The sequence below is a fragment of the Marmota flaviventris genome, chromosome 15 (genome assembly GCF_047511675.1).
Source record: "Marmota flaviventris isolate mMarFla1 chromosome 15, mMarFla1.hap1, whole genome shotgun sequence".
NCBI lineage: Eukaryota > Metazoa > Chordata > Mammalia > Rodentia > Sciuridae > Marmota > Marmota flaviventris.
The window spans coordinates 11,734,646-11,757,922 of record NC_092512.1 but is presented as its reverse complement, the minus strand read 5'-3'; the positions used below and the strand labels follow the sequence as shown (position 1 = coordinate 11,757,922).

The following is a 23,277-nucleotide window of genomic DNA, read 5'->3' as shown; positions in this document are numbered from 1 at the left end:
GGTGATTAAATAGAGACCAGAATCCATCTAAAATAGATTTCATAGCATTCACCTTTCAAGCTCCAAACTTTTAAAATATACCATGTAGAAGCTGAACAATTAGAGAACCTTCCTCCGTGTTCTACCCATCCATTGCTTGCTCCCTTCCAACCCATTGCTCACTCAGCAGCCAGAGTCACCAGTGGCTTTGACTTTCACTTGGAGCAAATCTAAACATGTTGCTCTGGCCCCTGAAGGACTCCTAACTGGTGGCTAGCAAGCCCAAAGTGCAGCAGTTCCAACTCTGTGCATGTGTCTCAACAGGGTTCTCAGTGGCTTTCTATGGAGACACCCTGTGTCCTCAGGTCTCTCCTACCCACACCATTTATTCACCAAGACCCTGCAGTCAGTACATTCACCTAGAAATTTACATCCAGCCAGAACTTCAGGATGTAATCTCATTTAGAAAAAAAATCTCTACAAGTGCATTAAGTTGAAAAGAGGTCACCCTGCATTAGAGTGACCCAGGTGACTGGTATCCCCATAAAAACAAAGAGACAAAGGCCCATGAGGAAGAAGTTCCTGTGAAGACTGGGCAGAGACTGACGTCACAGAAGTTGATAGTAGACTAGCAGTTACCAGAGGCTGGGACGAGGAGGAGAGAGTGCCTTAGTCGGCTTTTTGCCTCTGTGACCGAAAAACCGATAAGAACAACTTTGAGGAGAAAAGATTTATTTTGGCTGCGGTTTCGGTGGTTTGAATCCATAGTCAGCTGGTCCCATTGCTCTAGGCCTGAGGTAAAACAGTACATCATGGCAGAAGGGTATGGTAGAGGAGGGCTACTCAGCTCATGTAACCCAAGAAGCAGACAGAGAGGAAGGGGCCCAAGACAAGATATGGTCCCCAAGAGCAGGCCGGCAGTGACTTACTTCCTCCAGCCATGCCCCACCTGCCTACAGGTTCAGCCATCTCCCCGTGGTCTGCTGGATGAATTAATCCACTGGAGAGGCCAGAGCCCACATCATCCAATCACTTCCCAAAGTGTCACCTCAGAGCTTTGCTTTACTGAGGAGCTTTGACAGTCACGTGAGCCCATGCCAAGGGAGAGCATATTCTCATCACCCGAGAACATCCCCTTGAGTCTCTGCAGACCCCTGTCTCTACCCCACCTGGAAAAGCAAAGAGGCACAGCACTGTCTCCCAAGCCCACCAAGGACGGGCGCAGGGAGGGCTTAGGCCTCTGCCAGCTGCTGCAGCAATGACAGAGTCCCATAGAGGGCAGACAGAGGCATCTTGGCCTCCAGATCCCAGGTTGACCTGGGGCTACTCAGCTCCATCTTCAGGCCACACTCCTCCAGCAAACCATAGGTGATGGCCAAGCCCTCACCCTGGAGTGGGGCGAGGAGCTCTGGGGGGAGGGTGAAGGGGATGCTCCATGGGTACTTGAAGTTCGGCTCTAGGATGATCCTTACCTAGAAGAAGAGTTATCCGATTGTACAGTCGAACCTTGGAGATGGGGGGAGAAATCATCTATCCCAACATCGAGGACCAGGCAGAACAATGGAAGCAGGAGCTTTGGGGCCAAGCCAGGGCGTGATCAGTGGTTGAAAAGCATTGTGCATTGCTTCCTCTGCTATGAAATGGTACTGCTAAAGCTTACCTGCACAATAGTGATGTTTGGCTGTCCGGATGCATGGGTACATGTGTATATGTCTGCACACACATATTTGTAGATGTGTGTGCATGGGTGTACATACATATGTGCATGCAATATGAATCAGTACTTGTGTACAGTATAGGTAAAGAGCAGCTTGAAATGGTGCCTTTGTAGTGAAATCAAGGTGTGGATTACTCACGTCCCCTTATTATAAAGCCACATAGTTCCTATATGGATATTTTGGGCCTGTTGGGGCCCACTGGTGGGTTTGGCATGAAAACAGAGTTGCTCTGGACATAACCTCAGACCCAAGAGGCCTGCTCCCAGAGGGAGAATGTAGCCAGGGATTTCCAAGTGCCCATCTCCCCTCCAGAGGAAACATGAACCCTCTCTCTTTTCTCAGAATCCTCAGAACCATTCTTACCCTCCTTCTTTCACCCTCCTCCCTGGACTGCTGGCCCCTGGGGATTTCTCACCAACTCTCGTTGCCAGAGCAGAATCCTCTTCTCCATGGACAGGGCCAGGAGTTCAAGTTGGGTGTCACTCAGCACTAGGGGAGGGAGAGATGTGGAGGAAGAGTGACAGAGTTCAGGTACTCTCTCACCATGGACTAGAGACCAGTGAGAGGGGAATGCTGAGGTAGAAGAATAAACCCTGCTCGTCGGCTGAAGTTCTTCCTTCTACCTTTTTTTTTTTTTTTTTTTTTTTTTTGGCTCTAGGGATTTAACCCAGGGTGCTTTACCACTGAGCTATATCCTCAGCCTCTTTTATTTTTTTCTTTCTTTTAACTTTTTAACTTTTTTATTTTGATACGGGGTCTCACTAAGTTGCATAGGGCCTCACTAAGTTGTTGAGGTGGGCTTTGAGCTTGAGATCCTCCTGCCTCAATCTCCCAAATTGCTGGGATTACAGGCGTGCACCACCGTGCCCAGCTCTCCTTCTACTCTTGAATGTCTCCAAGATACTGAACAGCATAATCCAGGGTGTGGGTTTTAGGGTGGAGGTTGGGATCTTCTGCCTCAAGGATCAGTTATACGATCAACAGTCAGTCACTTTCTAGTCCTTGGTCAGTGTCACACTGGGCCCTCCTAAACTTGGAGAGAGGGTAGATGAAAAGGATCATGATAACTGAAGTACTCTGGAGCAGTGGCACCTAAAGCGTTCATTCAGAGGGTCTGGGGCCAACGGTGCCTCTCCCACTCTGCCCACAAATCACTCTTACCCATCATGGCTTGAAGAAGGTAAAGAATGCTGTCCTGTGGCTTAACCCACGGAGGTCTTGAGCCCTGTCGCAGTTTATTTAGGATTATGCTGCCAGGGCCTTTCAAATGATCCCAGCTGTCCAAGTCCAGCTACAGGAGACAGGTGGCTTGTTAATGACAACAGTAATAACATCATCGTGGTGTGATCTGCCAGTGTCTCCTGTGTCCATCAGTGATGACCAAGGAGTGGGCTGATGGCTCTCTATCTCCACCAGCAGATTCCAAGGGTCTCTAGAGATGGGGGAGGCTGCTCTGTGGCCCCGGTCACTGTGCCTAGGCCAGAATCCCCACTCTGACATCCTCCTCACTCCCTGGCCTCTTGCTCACGCCTCCTCCTTCAGGTATATCGGTGCCCATATGTCCTACATGTCCCCCCGACAGCTCTGACAGCCCCAGGAAGCTGCGGGACATCCTCACCACATCCATCAGGTCCTGCAGAGCTCCTCTGTCCCCGAGCATGGGCAGGATATTGTAGAACACGACACCCTGAATGTCCTTTGAGAGCTGGGCCAGGGCCTCAGTTTTCCGGAAAACCTCCTCTTGTAGATGCTGGAAATCTGCCCTCCGCCATCAACACCAACCAAAAAGTGGGAACGATCTTTAGTTAGAACCTCCCTGGGATGACGGCCCTTCCCACCAAAATCAGCCAAACACCTCTATCCTTTTCAGCTACTGACCAAAAGCGCCTCTGCTATTGGCTTGCTTGGGCTCCAGGGATGGGACTATAATGAGGCTGGAACGATGACTGATCCCAGGCTCTGAAAGAACAGCATATTGAGAGCAGATGTAGACATTCTCAAAACAGTCATTGCAAGTTGGAGGAAAAGACCAAGTGGCTATTTCTGGGACAGTTCAGGGATCCTGTGAAATCCAGTGTTGGGCTCTAGAGAGAAAAATCTCAGGTATTCTGAGATCGGTTTCCATATCTGTTAAATGGGGATATGGCAAGGATTAAATGAGTTTGTGTTTCTAAAGCACTTAGCACACAGGGTCTACCTTTATTATGCAGTTGTGCCAGTACCTTCAACATGCATAAAGAATTGATCCATGGTAGATATTGGGGGCTGATTTCCCCAGGGGGCTTCAGGGAGCTTCAAGGTGACTTACTGAGAGTGAGAGATCTCCTCAGTGGAATCTCCAAAGAGCTGGGCATTCTGTAAAGCCTGCTGGGCAATAAGTCCTCAACAAATGGTGACCGCGCGCATGAATGAATGAGTGGAGCTAACCAAAGTGGTCATTTGGGAGTAAATTTTTTTTCTCAGTTGCAAGGAAACTCTAATTTGGGACTGGCTTCTTTACCTTGGCCTTTAATCTCCCACCCAGAAACCCCAGATTCCCCTTAATAAACACTCACCTTGCCAAAAAGGTTCCTCTATTCTCCCTAGGAAGTGAATCACAAGTGATCATTTTTCTTCACCCTCAAATTTGCTTGAGGCTCATTGGAGGGTCTACCCACCTGCTGTCTCCCACCCAGAAACCCTCTTAATAAACACTCACCTTGCGAATAATGTTCCTTTATTCTTCCTAGGAATTGAATCACAAGTGATCATTTTTCTTCACCCTCAAATTTGCTTGAGGCTCATTGGAGGGTCTGCCCACCCGCTCTCTCCCCTGTCCTGGTTAACCTCTTGGTGACCCCATCCTGGTCCTTCCCTTCACCATGTTGGCCCTCCTGGACCCTTCTCATCCACAGGACCCGGGGAGGGCAGAGAATAGTGACAAACCAAGTCAGGGGCAATCTACCCTCAGGCCTGCTACCTGCAGGTTGGGATTCCCACCTTTGCCTCCAGCACACACCCTCACCTACACTCACCTATAGAAAGGCTGGAGAGTACAGGCCGGCCTAGAAAGAGAATGTAACCCAAGAGTTAGTCCCAAAGACTTGTTTTCTCCAAATCCTGCCTCTACTTCCCCTCACTCCCTCTTCTTCACTGCTCCGCCCCCTGCCCACAGGGCCAGATGCCCACGCCAGGGGGATTGGCAGCAAAGGCAATCGGGTAGTTGGGTTTTTGTTGTGCAGAGTGGCCCAGAGAGGCATCAGGTTCACCTACCTGATTCGAAAAGTGTTCTTGAACAACCCTGTAATTTAAGTAACTCTGGAAAAGAGAGAAAGTGTTCACTCACCAAGAGCCAGTACCCCCACTCCCCTCTTCTCTCTTCTACCTCTTTTGCTCCACCTCTCACCTCTCCAACTCCTCCCTCCTTTCTCTTTTTCTCACCTCATACCACTACTTCAATTGAGAAGTTCCTCCAGAGAAATGGATTCCCAGGCAGACCCCACCCCCATCACACTCACACCTATCCCGGTGTTCAGAGGAGAAAAGCTGGTCTCCCTGGCCCCAGGTCTTGGCCAGGTCCAAGACAGGGAATGTGGATGGTGAGGGGGGAAGGTTTTTTAATGACTGGCCCTAGTGGGGGGTGGAGTGGGCTCATGCAATATCCAAAGGGGGTCAGGACTCACCAGGGCCCAAGTTCTAGGCAGAGAATCTGCCAGGCTCTGGACTCACCATCTTGAAAGGTTTTCTGCTTAGCATCCGTGGAGATGAGAAGAAAGGCTGAACGGAAAAGCATCCAGTCAGGAGAGCTGGGTCCCACACCTTGTACCTGGAGCCTGGGGACCCATGGATACACCACTTGGGATGTTCGTCAACCAAGCCTCTGGGTCTTATGAATCAGATCCCTGGATGAAACCTTGAGGAATCCTTATGCCTCCAACAAAGAACTCTCTTCTCCAGGTCAAGGGGACTGGCTTTCCCCTGCCTGCCCAAGGGACTGTCTCTTTGTCAATCTTTCCTCACAGTGCTGACCTTACTTATCAATTCCCAACCTTGCAATCTTGGGTGGTTTCATGTTTCATATATAGAAATGTACTGAGGTCTGAAACTTGCCTAACACCAAACTAGGAGAACAGCTTACGAAGAACAGTATCCCAGGTGCTGGAGAATGTGATCCATGGAATCAGAAGCGGCTGAGCTCCGCAGTGCCTGCCAGTCACACCCTGACCACTAGAGGGCAACAGGGGAAATCCACTGACAACGCAGGCCCAATTGAAAGGAACTGGCAGGCAGGGCTTGATTTACAAGATAAATCGCAAGATAAATAAATTTACATAACAAACAGGAATATTATGTGCAGAACAGTGTAGTACTTTGCCACACCACAGGCTAGTAACTTCAGAGAAAATTAGAATTCTCCTGAGTGCTAGTCTTCTCATCTCAACTGTAAAATGGAATCAGGACCTTCTCAGCCAAGCTGACACAAAGAATCAACATCCAGCAACGTGACTGACACCAATCATCTTCCGCCCCTTGAGTTCAACAGCCTCTTCCCTGGCCTGACAACAAGCCCAAGCCATCTCAGGATCCACATTACCATGCTCCGTCTTTGTGGCTTCCTGTCACCCACTTTCCCCTACAGAAAGCTTCCCTAAGGGGTCATCTGTGCTGTGTCTGCACTGTCTCCCTCGCATCCACTCCTCGGTCATGCAGTTTATCCACCAGAATTCACCAGACTTCAGCCACCAGTGAACATGGTCTTGGTTCTCTCTGGATACTACAACCCCATGCCCGATGGGGTCTCCTAATATTCAGACTATGTATTTTTGTTTTGTTTGTTGTTAATATTTTTTAAAATAGTGCTCTTTTTCTTTCCTTCCCTAAATGAAAAGCACTTTGTTAATCACTGTGATCTTTAATAATAAATAGCACTGCCATCTCCTAGTGCCCTTAGTGGGCATCTCTAAAATTTCTCTCATCCCACCTCTACACCTCAGTAGAGAGGTGGTTAGGTATGGATGGTCTTTCTCCAGAAGCCAGGGTCCACACAGGAGTGAAAAGTCCAGCGGCCCTCTGTTGTACCCTCCCTGGCACCAGGACCCTCCCTTGGCCAGGATCAGCAGTGAGAACACTGCAGGAGAACATGGGAGTGTGCTCATGGTGAGGACGTCCCCTCCTGTCCTGCAGCCCAGCCCCAGCTGAGTCGACTGCCCTCTAGCTGGGACTCCACATCAGAAGGACGGTTGGTCCTGTCCCCAGCACGTACATCATGCCCAGGTACTTAACTGACCCTGACCATCTGCGCACATTGTATCCAGCCCCAAGGTGTGTGTTGGGGACTGTGTGTTTGGAGGATGGTGACAGAGGGAAAGATGTAGATAATATCCTGCATGGGGCTGTCAGGGCCTTGGGTCTGTCCTTGTTTGTGTTTGTGTCTTCACTATCTTTGGGGGTTTTGATGTGGGTTCATGGGTAACCTGAAGGGCTCTGGGGCTCCCTCTGCTGAGCTTCTGAGAGAGGCAGGACCTTGCATGATGAGATGGTTAGGATTGCAGCCTGGCTTTGCCCGTGCTCAGGGCACCTCCAAGTGGACACTCCAAGTTGGTCCCTTCACATGAAGGAGACGTCTCAGCATCTACCCCTAGCAAAGTTTCAGCAGGCCATGCTTGTAGGTGGCTGTGGGCAGGGGGACATGTGTGTGCCCAGACAGTGACGAATGTTGCTCATCCTTCCCCTGGACTGGGAAAGCAGCAGAGGTGGCATGTTAGTGGCCTCTCTTCTGTTTCTCTCCTCAGGAGGAGCAGGGCCACCCTACCCCACCCCAGGTGCCTCCCGGGTTTCTACTCACTGACGCCATTCCCTTTGATGACCAGCTGCTTCTTCTTATAGGCCATCACTGTGCCCTGGGGGATCGTCAGTGTCATAGCTCCATCCTTGACAATCTGTCCCTGGACTTCACCCTGGAGAGAGAAAACATACCTAGAAGCTTACATCTCTCTGCCTCACAGCACAGTTAAAAATCCTGTTTCCTTTTCATCACAGCAATGCATGCTTGTAGTTTTAAAGTCAAATACATCTAGAAAGCTCACGAGAAAAACAGCAGACCCCACTCTCTCATTCCTCCAGGTCCTATTTCCCATTACCACTGGCTTCTCCTTCTTCTGTCCAGCTTTACCTACACATTTTCCAGTTGTCATGTTGCAGTGTTATAGTTTTTCCAAATTAGGTGTATGAATCCCAACACTGTAGAAGACCACAGACCACAGGGACACGGCTTCTCATTTCAGATTTTACTTTTATCACTTAATGTGATGCCCCTGTGTCTTCTCCACCTCATTACTCCATCTCTCCAGGGAAGATGGGGATACATGCTTTAAGACTTTGCACACCTAAAGACCTCTTTATTTTAACTCTCACGTTTGAGTGATATTTGACTGGACATAGAATTCTAGGCAGAAATTCCTTGAAATATGACTTTTTTTCCTTTTTAGAAACGTGTACAATTTTCTTTTTGAGGTAAGCATCCTGAAAATCTACACTTGTATTTTGTGATGTGGATCTATGCTGACCCAATGGACTTGGATGGAGCCTGAGTCTCCTCCAGGAATAATTCACTGACCTTGGGAAAGTTTGTGCATATCTCAGTTTTTTTCCTTTAGTTTATGAAGTTCTTAAGTGAAAACTAACTACACAGAAATATATTGTATATAAAAGCACATGATGAGACACAAATTTTACATGTCCATACTTGATCTGAATAAGTTACAAATAAATTTACTTAAATTAATTTAAATTTTTTTTTGGTTATTGTAAGTGACTCATGTAAATCACATTGCTTAAAGACATTTGCATCTTACTCCTTAAAATATTTCTTATTGGTTGTCATGGTTTAGATTTGTAATGTCTTATGGTTTGAACATGAGGTGTCTCCCAAAAGCTCCTATGTGAGATAATGCAAGAATGTTCAGACGAGAAATGTGAAGATTGTGAGAGCCTTAACCCAATCAATAAATTAATCCCTTAATAAGTATTAACTAAGTGGTAACTGAAGGTGTGTGGGGTATGGCTGGAGGAAATGGGCATTGCGGGCATGGCTTTAGGGTACACATTTTATATGAGGATGAGTGGAGTCATTCTCTGCTTCTGGTCTTTATGTGAGCCATTTCCCTCCACCACACTCTTCCTCCATCATGTTCGGCCTCACCTTGAGCCCTGAGGAATGGAGCCTGCTGTCTATGGATTGAGACCTCTGAAACCATGAGCCCTCAACCAAATGTTTCCGCCTTTACAGTTACTATGGTTGGTCTTTTTATCACAGCAGCGAGAAAGCTGATAAACCAGTGTGTGTTAGAAGTATGGTCCCCAATGCAGCAATGATCAGAGGTCTGATGGGCAATGATTGGATCACGGTGGCTCTGATGGATTAATCCAAAATCCACTGGAGCTGGATGGATTGTGGGAGGAGGGACCTAGCTGGAGGGAGTAAGTCATCAGAAGCGTGCTCTGGAAGAGTTCATCTTCCCTCTCTTTTCTTTTCTCTCTTCTCTCTCTCCTCCTCTTTCTTCTTTCTCTCCCTCTCTCTCTCCCACCCCTCCTCTCTTCCCAGCTGCCATGGGCTGAGCACCACCATGCCCTTCTGCCATAAGGTTTCTACAATGAAGTCAATAGACCATGGACTGAGACCTCCGAAACCATGAGTCAAAATGAATCTTTCCTCCTCTATCCAGTTCTTCTCAGGTATTTCACTCATAGAGACGAAAAGATGACGAACAAACAGGTCATCATAGAACTTAGGCTACTTTAACAGCTGAGGTTTGCTTTTAATGTTCCTGTTTCCTCCAGTCATAAAACTGGATATGTACACAAGGCTCACATTTGATTCAGCAAAACTCACTATTTACCCAAGACACAACATAGTAACAATAATTAAATCCATTTCTAATCTCATCAATAACATACATCCCCTAATGTAAAGCATTATAAATTAAGACGTTATAATATAGTCTCAGGATACGCTGGCATATAAGATGAAGAAAATCGTCGTCCCCCCAGAGACCCTGGGAGATAAGGATGTAGTGGCTAGATGGCATACTCTTGGTGTCCCCATGCCATACCTTAATTAAAGTATTCCAAGAGCCAGACAACTTTCCCAAAGTATTCACACTACTCTTGTCATGCAGTGTAGTACTGGTGGTCAGTTCAACGACCTCTGTCACCACGTACAGGTTGTCCCCTCTCTCCCGGCAATGCTTCAAAAAGGATGGTTCTGGATCCAACAGTTTGCTGGGGATATAAGTGAGGTAAGTGGTCAGAGTGAGAAAGCGATGCCTCTCAGGGCACTCTGGGTTACCCTTCTCCTCAAAACCCAGAGGGGTACATGCCTTTGAACTTTGACAGGTGAGTGCTCAGTGGCAGGAAGATGCTGGACCGTGAGGTTAAGGTGCCCAGGGCACAGAACACCTTTTCTGATGTGCAGGATAAAGGCCACTCCATTTTTAGGTGGTACACACTGTGAAGAGCATCTGCACTGTACTAAATTACACTGATCCTAATAAGGGGCCATTTATCAATTTCCAGCCCGAGGGTCTCTCAGAAAGCTAAAAGTAGATAAGGTCCAGATGGTCGAGACCAGTCCTGAGAAGATCCTATTTTCAAAGTTAAGTATTCACTCTGAAATGTCCAGAGACAAAATCAGGGTGAGATATGGAGCAGGTAGATAAAGCACAAGAAGCAAAATCAAGAATCAATAAATGAGATGGTATTAAACTAAAAAGCTTCTTCACAGCAAAGGAGACAATCAGTAAAATGAAGAGGGAGCCTACAGAATGGGAGAAAATCTTTGCCACCCGAATTACTAGAGCATTAATCTCCAGGTATATAAAGAACTCAAAAAACGTGACACCAAAAAACCAAACAACCCAATCAATAAATGGGCAAAGGAACTTGATCAGACACTTCACAGAAGAAGAAATATGATTGGTCAACAAATATATGAAAAAATGTTCAACATCTCTAGCAATTAGAGAAATTCAAATTAAAACTACACTGGGAGCCAGGTGGAGGAGCTCATGCCTCTGATGGGGTTAGAAGGCTAAGGCAGGAGGATCGCAAGTTCAAAGCCTGACTCAGGAACTTACCAAGGACCTAAGCCACTCAGTGAGACCCTGTCTCTAAACTTGAAAAAAAGGCTGGGAATGTGGCTCAGTGCTTAAGCACCCCTGGGTTCAATCCCCAGTACCAAAAATAAATAAATGAATAAACCACTATACTGAGATGTCATCTCACTCCGATCAGAATGGCAATTATCAAAAATACAAGTAACAATACATGTTGGCAGGGAGGCAAGGATGTGGGGAAAAGGAACTGAAAATTAGTGCAACCACTCTGGAAAGCAGTATGGAGATTCCTCAGAAAACTTGGAATGGAACCACTATTCAACCCAGTTGTCCCACTCCTCGGCATATACACAAAGGACTTAAAATAAGATAATACAGTGATATGACCACATCAATGTTTGGAGTGGCTCAACTCAACCTAGGTGCCCTTCAACAGATGAATGGATAAAGAAAATGTAATGTGTGTGTTTGTGTGTGTGTGTGTGTGTGTGTGTATGTGTAATGAAATATTACTCAGCCATAAAGAAGAATGAAATCATGGCATTTGCCAGTAAATGGATAGAACTGGAGACTATCATGCTAATCAAAATAAGTCAGTCCCCAAAACCAAAAGGTCAAGTACTCTCTCTGATATGTGAATGCAAACACATAATAAGGCGGGAGGAAAGAATAGAACTTCATTGGGTTAGACAAAGGAGAAAGAAGGGAAGGGAGGAAGAATGGGAATAAATAGGAAAGACAGCAGAATGAATTGGATTCAACTTTCCTGTGTTCATATATGAGTACACAGTCAGTGTGACTCTACATCATGTATAACTGCAAGAATAGGAAGTTATACTCCATGTATATATAAAATGTCAAAATACACTCCACTGTCATGCATAACTAAAAATAACAACTAGAATTTTTAAAAATTTATACAATTCCAGGCTGGAATTGTAGCTCAGGGGCAGAATGCTTGCCTAGCATGTGTGAGGCATTAGGTTCAATCCTCAGTATCCCATAAAAATAAATAAAATAAAAGCATTCTGTCCATACACAACTACAAAAAAAATTATTTTTAATTTACACAATTCCAGTTCTCAATTATACCACAGAGAATTAGAAAAAAATAACAAAATAAATCCCAAGACCTTGAGATATTATTTAGAGAGTTCCAGAGTCTGTCTCATTTTAATCATACTTCATTAATTTATTTGTTTTGCTTCTTTCCCCATTACCTGCCCATCCCTGACTCCACTAAGCACAAGTTGCCCCAGGACAGGGACGTGGGTTTGTCCTGTTCTCTGTCCCAGCTACAGTCCTGGGTAAAGCAGTCATGGGTAAACACTGCTCCACTGAGTACTGACTGGGGAAGGATAGCTCCTGGCTGAAGGAAGGAATGGGTACCCAAGAGGAATGGACCAGTCTGAGATGTCCGCTCCTCATTTTGTTGGGGGGACAACAAGGCCTGGTAAATGCCTCTTGCTTGCAAGAAGACACTGCTGGGATAGTAATGTCCCACCCCTTCCTCTCCAGGAGCCTCACCTGTTTTGAAGCCTTTCCAGGTTTCGGGATGGGACGGTAACCTTCTGGAACTCAAGGGTGGATCCACGGGACTGAGTGAACTCCCCTGTTGCACTTCCATCTACCCCAGCACTGACACTCACACCTGCCTTCCATTTCTGGATCACAGTGTCACTGAAGAAGAATGGTCTTGTCACTTCCACTTCTGGAAAGAGAAAAATGACCAGAGGTTTAGCCAAGAATTCACTATGGAAGAGCTGGGTGTGGGAAGGGAAAATTGAGGCCAATTCTGCCCCAACACCTCTACTTATTAAAACCTCTCAATCAAGACACTAACCCATCAATTAATGTTTGAAGTGCAGACTACCTTGGAGGGCAAATGTTTGACTCCAGCGATACACAACAGGGACAGTCTTAACCCTAAGAAATGGTGCCATCACTTGTTCAGTGTCCAGAAGACCCTGGGAACTCTCTTTCCCAAATTTAGAAAATGTTTAGGATTTGGGGACGGAATGACCTGTCTGGATCCTACTTCTTCCAGTGCCCAGCTATGTAACTTTAAATGAATTATTTTATAAACTTCAAACTCTTACACAAAATGGGGATGATATCTTCACCTCAAGAGGCCCTTATGAGCATTCTGTGACCTGATGAATGCCTGGTTCCAGATAATTAGTTGATTCTCAAATAATGTTCCTTGCCCTTTTCCTAAGGTGAGAGGAAGCAGAGATGGACCTAGTGAGGCGTCTCCAGGATTCTTGGATGTTGCGCTCCTTCTGTTTAAGAACGTTTGTTCTTCACACCTGAAGCCTTGGCCCCTGGCCAACGTACCTGGGACTGAGGAACCCGATGCCAGGATGTCCATGAGGGAGTACTCAACTGGAATGTCAGGCTGTTCCCAAAACTGGGACTGAGGGTTCTTCCGCAAAATACTAAACTGACGGAAATGGGTGGCATCCAACAGGGATTTGACAGGCCTCAGGTCTTTGCCTCCAAAGTTTTTGACCATCTTCTTGCTAACACGCTCAAATATGGAGGGCATGTTGCTGGGAGCAGAGAGAAGAGAGCAGTTACCTCTCCCTGACCCCCGACTGCTTTTCATAAAGGAGAGAACCTGCACATGAGACAATCAGGTCTTCACTTCCTGGGGTAACTAGCTCAGAGCTCCCTCAACTTCTCTGCTCTGAAGACAGGCCAGGCTTCTGACAGAAGCACTCCTGAGAAGTTTGCTTCCCCTCATAGCTGTGGTAGGAAATCCTGGTCCACCTCCATCTGTAACCCAGGGATCCCAAAGGACAGGAAGAGGAAGGGCTCAATTTGATCTTCAAATGACAGCGCAGAGGGGTGGTTGGGCTTAGGTTAAGTAGACACGGGTGATGGAAGAGCTGAGATGGCCCTGGTCATTTTCCAGATTTTGCAGAGAAGGCCTCATTGACAAGTGACATTTGGACAGAAATTTAGAAGGGGTGGGTATTAACAATGAACATACGTGAAAAAAAAAGTATTCCAGGTAGAGAAATCGGCAAGTGCAAAGACTCTGAAACAACCCATGCCTGAATAAGGGGGGTGCAAAAAGAAAGGTGAGGCAGCAGACACTGCTGCAAGCTGGCTCAGGCCCTGGTTGGTCCGTGTCATCTCTGTCTTTCACTTGTAGCAAGATCAGGAGCCATGAGAGGGCTTTGAGCTCACACCTCTGGGGCATTTCTGACAAGGTGCTTGCGGTTGCTGGGCTGACGATAACTGCAGTGAGACAGGAGGGGCAGAAGTAGAGGGTCTAGTTGGGATAGTTTTGCAATAACCCAGTTGAGAGTTGGGAGTGGATTGGACCAAGTCATAGCACTCCCAACAATGAGAAGGGATCAGATCCCAGTCTGTGCCACAGGTAGAGATGACATCTACAAAAGGGGTGGGTTGGCAAGGTGGCCTCCATGAGCACTCATAGCTCTCACCCCCAGAATGGCTCAGGAAAGTGCTGTGTGTACATCAGGAGAACATTTCTGACATGGGTTGTTTGAAGAAAGTGAGGTTGAGTCAAGGGGAGCAAGGGGTGGCGGGTGTTGAAGAAGGAGGGAAGGTGAGATAAGGAACCATGAGTCAGAGCAAGTAAACGGGGGCTGGTCTGGAAAACTCTGGAGGGTAAATCATACATGTGCCACTCTGGGTGCATTTAGTGTACTGGTGAGGACGAGCCGGGTTTTCTTAAGGGGCTCCTTTGGATCTTGAACAGGGGAATAAATGGGTCTTAATATGCCTTGCAGAAAAGTTTTACATGGTGATTTGAAATCTTCACAGAGAGATTTAGGTGCCTGTCAGATGTGCACAAGGAAGAACAGGCAGACACAAGTGCCTGATAGTGGCTGGGAAGGTCCCAATTTTGTTTAAGCAACTCTCTAGCAGAGATGAGTTCTTGCCAGGGTAAAAGGGGACTGCTGAGCACCTGGCTGCTGTGTGAGAGGTACAGGAAGAAGACTTCCCTTCCAAAAGGCTAACCTATGGCCTTTCTTAAGCCTCCCTAGTGAACACCAAGCCAGGCAAATTGTCCGACTTCACCCACCAGCTGGAGGGCTGCTGTGTATGGGTGTGAACTGCCTGTGTTCAGGGCTGCCAAACTGGAGCCTGTCAAGATTTTATACAAACCTGCTGGAAGAGAAACAGCACACAGTATGGGCACATGAAGATAGGCAGGGGATGCTTAAATAGTACAACCTGGAAGCTTGTACTGTTGTTCCTAGTGGATAAGGTTTCTCTATAAATACCATAAAGTCAATCACTTTTACAAAGTGTCACGATCCCTTGCACATGTAGCCATCAAACAGGGCCTGTTCAGCCAGGCACAGGTGGCACATGCCTGTAATCCCAGTGACTCAGAAGGCTGAGGTAGGAGGATCACAAGTTCAAGGCCAGCCTCACCAATTTAGCAAGACCCTGTCTCAAAATAAAACATAAAAAGGACTAGGGATGTAACTCAGTGGTAAAGCACCCTGGGTTCAATCCCCAATACCGCCCCGCCCCTTCCAAAAAGAAAAGAAAGAAAACAAAACAAAACAGGGCCACGCTCTTGAGCTGCTTTCAAATTCTTGCAATTTCAACAAACCCAGGATCTCCACCAGCCATTAAACCAAGAAGTAGTGCTTAAGCCTGTATTCCCTAAAGAAAACTGATATGTTAATTGATTTGCTCAATCACTTATTTGCTCATTTAGTCAGTGAAGTTTTTACAAGTATCTTAGATGCTAGGGCCCTGCCTTGAGAACATGTTCCTATGGTCTCTGGTCTCTTGGGGCACAGTACACTGATAAAGACAGATATTTACCAAATGACCTCACTGATAAATGCATAAGTAGCTATAAATCATGACTGACACCATGAATGAAAGGGACCCAATAGCTTTCTATTAACAAGAACTTAACAACTCAAAGCATGGGTGAATCTCATAATCTAACCTCAAAAACTTAAGAACGAATATTATTATACAGAACCTAATAATTAGTTCATTAAGAACACAAAGATACAGAAAATATGAACATTACAGATAACACAATATAATGGGCTTATAAAGAACTGCATACCCTGATGAGGAGACTGCTCATTATATTCATGCATTGAAAATTTTTCACAAAACAGAAAAATGTCATAAAGCAAACCTCCACAAATATCAAGAATCAATATTACTCATATTATATGTTTATAACAATTCCATAAAATTTAGAGGGGACAGACTAGGGATTGAGCCTAGGAGTGTACTACCACTGAGCTATATCCCCAGTCCTTCTTATTTTTTGAAAGAGGCTCTCTTGCGGAGGCTGACTTCAAACTTGGGATCCTCCTGCCTCAACCTCCTGAGTAGCTGGGATTATAAGCAGGTACCACTGCAACCACCTCCATTACATTGTAAATTAATAATTAAAAAAATACTGTACTACTAAGTTGCTTGATACAATAATTTTTAAAAATTAAATGTGAGTCATATGTGGACAACATGGAACCAAGTGGCCAACTGTCCAGAGTACAACATGCCCAAGTTTTATTGTAACTATCCAGATGCAGACCCTACCTATGACTCGTCATCTGTGAGAAAGACACACTACTGGATAAGGAAACACAAAGGGAATGTTGGAAGTCTCCTATGTTACTAATATGGCATTATGTAAAAATGTGGATGTGTAACCGATGTGATTCTGCAATCTGTATTTGGGGTAAAAATGGGAGTTCATAACCCACTTGAATCTAATGTATGAAATATGATATGTCAAGAGCTTTGTAATGTTTTGAACAACCAATAAAAAAATTTAAAAAAAAAAGAAATTGATGGAAGAGATGGCTGGTAGACAAACAATAGCTGCATTCAACAGAGCAGGACACCTCCTACTCTAGCCTCCGTATCTCCTCCAAAAGAGGCAATGATCCAACTTCCTCCCGGTCCACCAATTCCTCCTCATCTGGTATGATGCCAGCACCCCATGGGAAAGCCCTCCCAAGAGGACAGTGATGGTCTTCTTCTCCTGGGATGATGCCAGTGGGACCAACCTCTGGAATGAGGTCCCTGTGGGAGGCTACACGTCAAAATGAGGCAAGGGCCTCCAATGATGAGAACTTCTTGTCCCATGATAGTTCCCATATAGCCAGGAATGACTCAATCAGACAGTAAGGGTAGACTCTTTATATAAGAGTCACAGTACTTTTTCTACTTCACCAGGAGATGGTGGTGCTGTAACTCTGGGTGCTTCCTAAAAGCATAACAATGAAGACTAGCTCCCTTCTTCCTATCAAATAATTATTTTGGAGGGGAAAAGATGGACAGAAAAAGTGAAGTTTACATTTGTATTGTGAAATGCAAAAATAAAATTGGCAGCTCTTTTAGTTAGAAATTGTGTTCCTGAATATAGTTGTCCCCAGTACCCCTGGGGAGTTGGTTCCAGGACCCCCCTGCAGATACCAAAACCTGAAGATGCTTAAGTCCCGGATATTAAAATGCTACAGTATTTGCATATAACCTACATATATTCTCCCATATACTTTAAATTTGAATGCTATGTGAATAGTGTTTGTTGCAGAGTTTAGGGAATACCAACAATTTAAAAATCTGTACACATACAGAAGTAATTTTTTTTTCTAAATATTTTCAACCTGTGGTTGGTTAAATCCACAGATGCCCTATCTATGGCTATGGAGGGCTGACCATACCACCAAAAGAGAAAAAGAGTACATAACTAAAGAAGAAAGGAACCTAAATGGATTTGTGATTCAGAAAACTCACTCATTATGGAAGGGTCAACAGTGGACAAGCATAAATTAATTCTCAGGCTACTTCTAGCCATGTTCAGGAGAAAGCTATTGGCACCTTAGCCTTGGATGATGACAGAGAAGTTCCATAAAATCAAAAGGAATTGATGATGGCTTTGACATGGGTGGTGAGGAAGAGGGGGGGACACAAAGGGGGTTTCTGAATTTCTGGCATGGGTAATAGGAAGGGTGGTGTGCCATTTTCTTAAGTAATAGAAAAGAACTCTGTTAGGAGACATGATTATAGAGGCGGAAGATGAATTCCTATTTGGTCACATTGATTTTGAGATCCAAGAGAAGAGTAAAACAGACAGTTACACAGATTGGCACTCACAGTAGAAAACTACCCTGGAAAGAAAAATGGTTGGGCATAGAGGTGGGAGTGGAGACCTTGAGATGAAGTCACAAACACGAATGTTTCATAGTCAGGTAGGGCAAAGTGTGACAGCACTGGGTAGACCACACTGAATGAAAGGGATCTACTTCAATTGCTTCCTTCTGAATAAATAAGCACAGGATTTCTGGCTACAAAGAATTGGGTTTTTGAACATGCTGAAAGATGTACCAAAGAGGCAGAACTTTCAATGATTTGTGTAACAACCCTGACGTGATTGGTTCAGTTCAGTCTGGATTGGGCCGTGGAAAAGGTCAATGACAACAGAGAATACCAAGAACAAAAGCAAAGTCTCCAAAACCGGACCTGGACAAAGACGTATCACAGATACATCCCATGGCCTCTACACTCTCAGGAATTCTCCATTAATTCTCTTAAGGAGCGCTTAAGGAAGAAGTGCTACCTTCCTTGCAGGTCAAAACATGTAGGAAAAATTCTCAACCCATTTCATAAGCCCATCTGGACATTCCTATCTTCTCCTCTTCTTACTTGTTCCCTGTTCCCCGTGAGCACTTACCAGATTGTGTATTGTATTGTTCTGTAGAGAAAGAACTCAATTGAGTGGGGTCTGTTGAGCCTTCAGACCTTCTGATGTCAAGCCAAATCAGTCAGCAATCCCAGAGACCAGACCAATGTGATTCTCCTCTCTGTGCTTGTTTCCAACCCACGTGTCTCTGATTCAATTTCCAGGGAAGGATTGTGGCAAAAGGTGAGCAAAGGGAGGACCCTCCTCTTTTCCAGGACACCAGGTCTGGAACTGAGTCCATGAATCATAGAATCTTGGCTCTCAAGTCCTCTCCAGCCAGAACTCCTCTTTGGAACAGAATCAGGTAGCATTTGATTACAAAATGGTGAGGCTTTTCTAGCTCAGGGTAGACAGAGGTGTGCCCCTTTCTTTATACAAAAACCAGCTGAACAAGTCCTTGACCTATAGATTCCCTAGGACTCAGGCTGAATCAACTCATTTGGCTCATATCCCACTCTCAGATTGCTGACTGTAACAGAAGACTGTGGGACAGCAAGAAAGGTCCCTCCTTGGGAAGGGTGGGGACCCTTGCCAGGGCCCCGGGGAGAGGCTTGGAACTGCCCATAGGTAGAGTTGGGGACACCAGGAATTTTCTTAACACCTTCTCTGTGTCAGGTCCAGCATATAATTATGTAGTCCAACCTTGCAATAGTCTTTATTTTAAAGATAAATTGTTTCCAAAGTCCTAGGCTGGAGGCCTCATTCTGGGGATCCAACAAATCAGATTCAGCCACTAGCCCCAAATACCAAATAGAAAAATGCAATGGAGAAAAGCAGAAAGGGAGCTTTACCAATGGAGCCACATGGGGAAGGTGGGAGGACCTGCATCCTTAGCCTTTCTTCAAGGGCTGAGACTCACAAATCTTCTCAACTTGTTGGGGGTCAGGAGATTATAGAGACAGGAAAAAAGAGATGAGGGGGACAGACTGGCTAGTAAGAGGGAAGAAGAGTCCTGTATTTCCTGACAATGGGCAGGTATATTCCAGGAACTTGGGCACCTCCTCCTTGTACTTCTTTCATGGTTCTTTATGGTCCCTCAAAAAAAGGGGAGATGAAGATGGGGTAGAAATTCAGCTGGGTTATCAGGCAGTGCAAGATTAGGGTGGGGTAATTTTTATTTCACAATGCATTTATTCTACCTTTGCTTCCTTTCAACATTCAGAAAAGTCTAGCTGTTTCCATTTTGGGAATCCGAGGTACATTCCTGTGGGAGCCTGACTCAGAACTGTGTCCTCTGTCTTGTCACCACCAAGCAAGATTTACCAAAAGGGACTCTTGCTTTCTCTAATTACACTGTAAAATTCATAGACTTGAGGTGTAAATGTTTAGTGACATGTACAATGTGGGGGGCCTTCGCACTGAGTGACCAGCATTTTCCTTCCCTGATCGGTTGAGGCTCTGTCGGTCACTTCCAGTGATCTGGCCACATCCAAGTGGCCCCAGATGGCTGCCCTGATCCTGGGAGTCGCAGAATATGTCTTCATGCGCAGGTGTGCCTTCCTACTGCCCAGGGTCGAATTACCCTACCTGTCCTTGTAACCCTGCCCCTCTTGACTTTTTTTGGATGGAATTTTCTACAAAATAAGAGTCCTCCCCCAAATAAAAGCCCACTCCCCAACGTGCTAGCTCTCTCTCGCCAGCCTCTCTTGACATTCCTCGCTGTCCCATTTGGGGGGCTTGAGGCCGAGGGCAGAGGAACTGTCCTGGGGCTTGAATTGAAGGTAAATTGTGTGTCTGTGTTTTATTTGGTACCTTAGGAAATTTACTCAAGCAACCCTTAGTTTGGCTGCCCACACTGGTCGGGGGCAGCAGTACAACTATTCAATTCTCCAGCATTTTGAGTGCCCTATCCTGCTACTGGGTATTCTAGAAATCAGAACAAAATAACTCTGCTTTGGGGGAATTTATGTGAGTCCAGTGGACACTGAGATCCTCTTGATGAGCCTCAAAACTGAGGAGGATCAAGTTCATCAGTATATGGAAGGTAGAGCCAGGAGCTTTACCTTCACATTTCCCATCATGGGCACAAAGAGGAAGATACAGAATTTCACAATGCATTTATTCTACCTTTGTTTCCTTTCAACATTCGGAAAAGTCTAGCTGTTTCCACTTTGGGAATCCAAGGTGCACTCTGTGGGAGCCTGACTCAGAGCTGTGTCAGACACAGAGAATAAGAGGAGCTCCCTCTAAATTGTCCTTTGTCTGCCCCCCCCCTCGCCATTCCACCTCTCCCTAATGCTTTGGTTAAAGAGTATCCCCACCTAGATGGCACCATGATAAATAGCACTTATTGTATCATCAACTCACACAAGAGTGTAAATTAACTCACAGAAGAGTATTGTGTCTGTCTAAAATGCAGGAGGCAGGAGCCTGTTGCCATGTCCTGGAGAAGACACTACGGAGCTGAGGAAGGACCACCAGCCTGCATCTCCACTGACTCCTTTCTCTCCCCACAAAGCCCTTCACACCCCTGAGACCAGCAAGATAGAGCTTGGAGGAGCTAGTCCTTCTAATTTATTTACAGCCAGCTTTGAATAAACCTGATTCCTTCCTGCTAACATGCAAATCCCCAATATTGGTGCTCTTCAACATTAGGCAGGCAGCCCAGACCGGACATTTCCTTCCGGTAACAATGGTAGCAACTAAAAATCCTGGAACCTCCTGTACTGAGAACAGTATCTTTTTTTTTTTTTTTAGATGTTGATGGATCTTTATTTTACTCATTTATTTATATGTGGTGCTGAGAATCGAACTCAGTGCCTTGCACATGCTAGGCAAGTGCTCTATCACTGAGCCACAGCCCCAGCCCTGAGAACAGTACCTTGTTGGGGAAGGTGCAATCCTGGAAAACAAGAGAGGAATTTTTAAAAACTCAAATTCCTTCTAGAAGGAAGCTATGTGAGCCTGTGAGCAGCTCATGTGTTGCTCATCTCTGCCCAGTCTCTGCTTCCCTCCTGGCTGACCTCACAGCAGGAATCTGCACGTTGTACATTTATATGTTAGCTCTTCACCCCATGCTTTAAGAACCAAGAGTGAGTGACGAAGATCTACTTGGGAAGGGGTAGCTGCGGTCTTTGTAAGGCATATGCTATTTCCTTGCCAATTTTCCATCAGTTGCACTTTCAGGTTAGTCTTTATATGCAGATTTTCATGCAAACCTCTATTCTCTGAGGCCCTTCCCCCTCCACTTACTTTTCTGGCACCCCCTTTCCTAATCTTCCTCTCCCCACCAGGTCATTTAAGTTTCTGCCCCTTTGCTTCCTGCTGTCTATCTTGCCCACATTATCCCCTTCCTTGAGGTATGCATCTGGGGATAGAGAAATTTTAAAAATGGAGTTTCAAAAGAGAAGCAAGCGCCTGTGAGCTTTTGGAATACAAAATAAGCAACTCAAGTGCAGCCCAGCCCACCTCCTTGCACCCTTGACCTTACACACAGAAAGTGGCATGGAGTAAAGGCATTGCACAAGCACAAGGAAAACTGGTGTCATACTGCACAACTCCACTCAGTAGCCTCTAGCTACTGTCCCTCTATACATATTAGTACCCCAGACCCGGGGGTTGTTTCTCACCCTTGAGATAGCCCACATTCTCCCTAGAAAATGCCTCCATTTAAATTCATTTCTACAAGGTTTGCAAGAGCCTCACTCATCCTGGATTAAGGTCCCCTCTTGGAAACTCCCTGGACTCCCTCCAGTGACACTTATGCAATGTAGTTCACCCTTCTTGAAATTTGCTCCCAACTGAGTGAGTCAGCAAATACAAATCAACTCTGGGCTAAGGTTTTGAGGTTCTAGGTTTACTTTTGTACACATTATCTAGATTCCAGTACTGGGAAGTGTCTAAGAAAACCAGAGCTGGACAGAAAAGAGGCAGCAGAGACAGATTTTATTCAGGAGCCATTGAAAAGAGGGAAATGACCTGAGTATAGAACTTGGTTCCATTCCAAATGTGAGAAGGAAAAGTAGGAATTTATGGCTGGGGGTGGTCAATGAATGGAAAGTTACTAAGAGGGGTAGTTTTTCCTAAAATGACCGGACAGTCCAGTTGCTGAAGGCAACCTAGGTAATCAATATGCCCTGGGTGATGGAGGGGGAATGAGGGATTTGATGGATATTGAAGGTGACCTAATATTCAGAGTGGGGATTCTGGCTAACTTCACTTGACAGGAGTGTTTCTCCAACTGGAAAATACCATGGCAAACACACAGAGGTAGCGGCCCAATTGAGAAGCAGGTTCAGTGGAACCTGTCTAGAGTTTGGTCAAGGCAAGAAACTAATCTAGATGGAGAGGTCAATGAGCCAGAATTCCACACCCAACAGATTTGCCTTGGAGTTGGACCAGGTGACAGATGTGTTTAAAAGAACAAATAAGATAGTTTCAAGAATAGATAGGAGTGAGAGAGAGAGAGAGACGGGGTGGGGGAGGGAATGACACGATAGGTAGAGATGAGACTACTTGGGTTGGGTGGTCCTTGCAGGAGCAGACACCCAAGCAGGACAGGACTGGCCAGGAGCACCCAAGGGAAGAAGAAGCAAGTGAAGCAAGTGTGAAAGGTCTCAGATGGGAGTAAGCCTGACCTGCTGCTGGCAGAAAGGAGGGCCATGTGGCTGATCCTCAGAGGACAAGAAGACGAGCAGAGAAGGGGCAGCTGGACAAGCTGAGCCCTGTCAGTATCAGGAACAAGTAAGGAGGCAAAAAAAAAAAAAAGTAAAAGTGAAGCAGGGTCAATTGCACGTCAGCGGATATTACAGAAAACCTGCCGCACAGCTGTTTGTCCCAA

The 23,277-nt window shown here is 45.7% G+C and overlaps 1 protein-coding gene across 3 annotated transcripts; it reads right to left on the bottom strand.

Annotated features, from left to right (window-relative positions):
* Nucleotides 1-735: 735 nt before the first annotated feature.
* Nucleotides 736-23,179, bottom strand: Gsdmc (gasdermin C). 3 transcript variants are annotated; one of them, XM_071602405.1, is made up of 15 exons: nucleotides 23,075-23,179; nucleotides 13,127-13,341; nucleotides 12,317-12,500; nucleotides 9,788-9,956; nucleotides 7,522-7,633; nucleotides 5,406-5,453; nucleotides 4,950-4,994; nucleotides 4,712-4,741; nucleotides 4,396-4,422; nucleotides 4,253-4,279; nucleotides 3,576-3,656; nucleotides 3,316-3,455; nucleotides 2,859-2,988; nucleotides 2,113-2,186; nucleotides 736-1,451 (listed from the first exon to the last, which is right to left on the bottom strand). In XM_071602405.1, the coding sequence occupies exons 1-15, from the start codon at nucleotides 23,098-23,100 to the stop codon at nucleotides 1,212-1,214; spliced, it is 1,548 nt and encodes a 515-aa protein (XP_071458506.1). In that variant the 5' UTR covers nucleotides 23,101-23,179; the 3' UTR covers nucleotides 736-1,211. The 3 variants fall into 3 exon arrangements, with proteins under 3 accessions (XP_071458506.1, XP_071458507.1, XP_071458508.1); XM_071602406.1 differs by lacking the exon at nucleotides 23,075-23,179 and adding an exon at nucleotides 18,489-18,563; XM_071602407.1 differs by lacking the exons at nucleotides 4,253-4,279; nucleotides 4,396-4,422.
* Nucleotides 23,180-23,277: the final 98 nt, after the last annotated feature.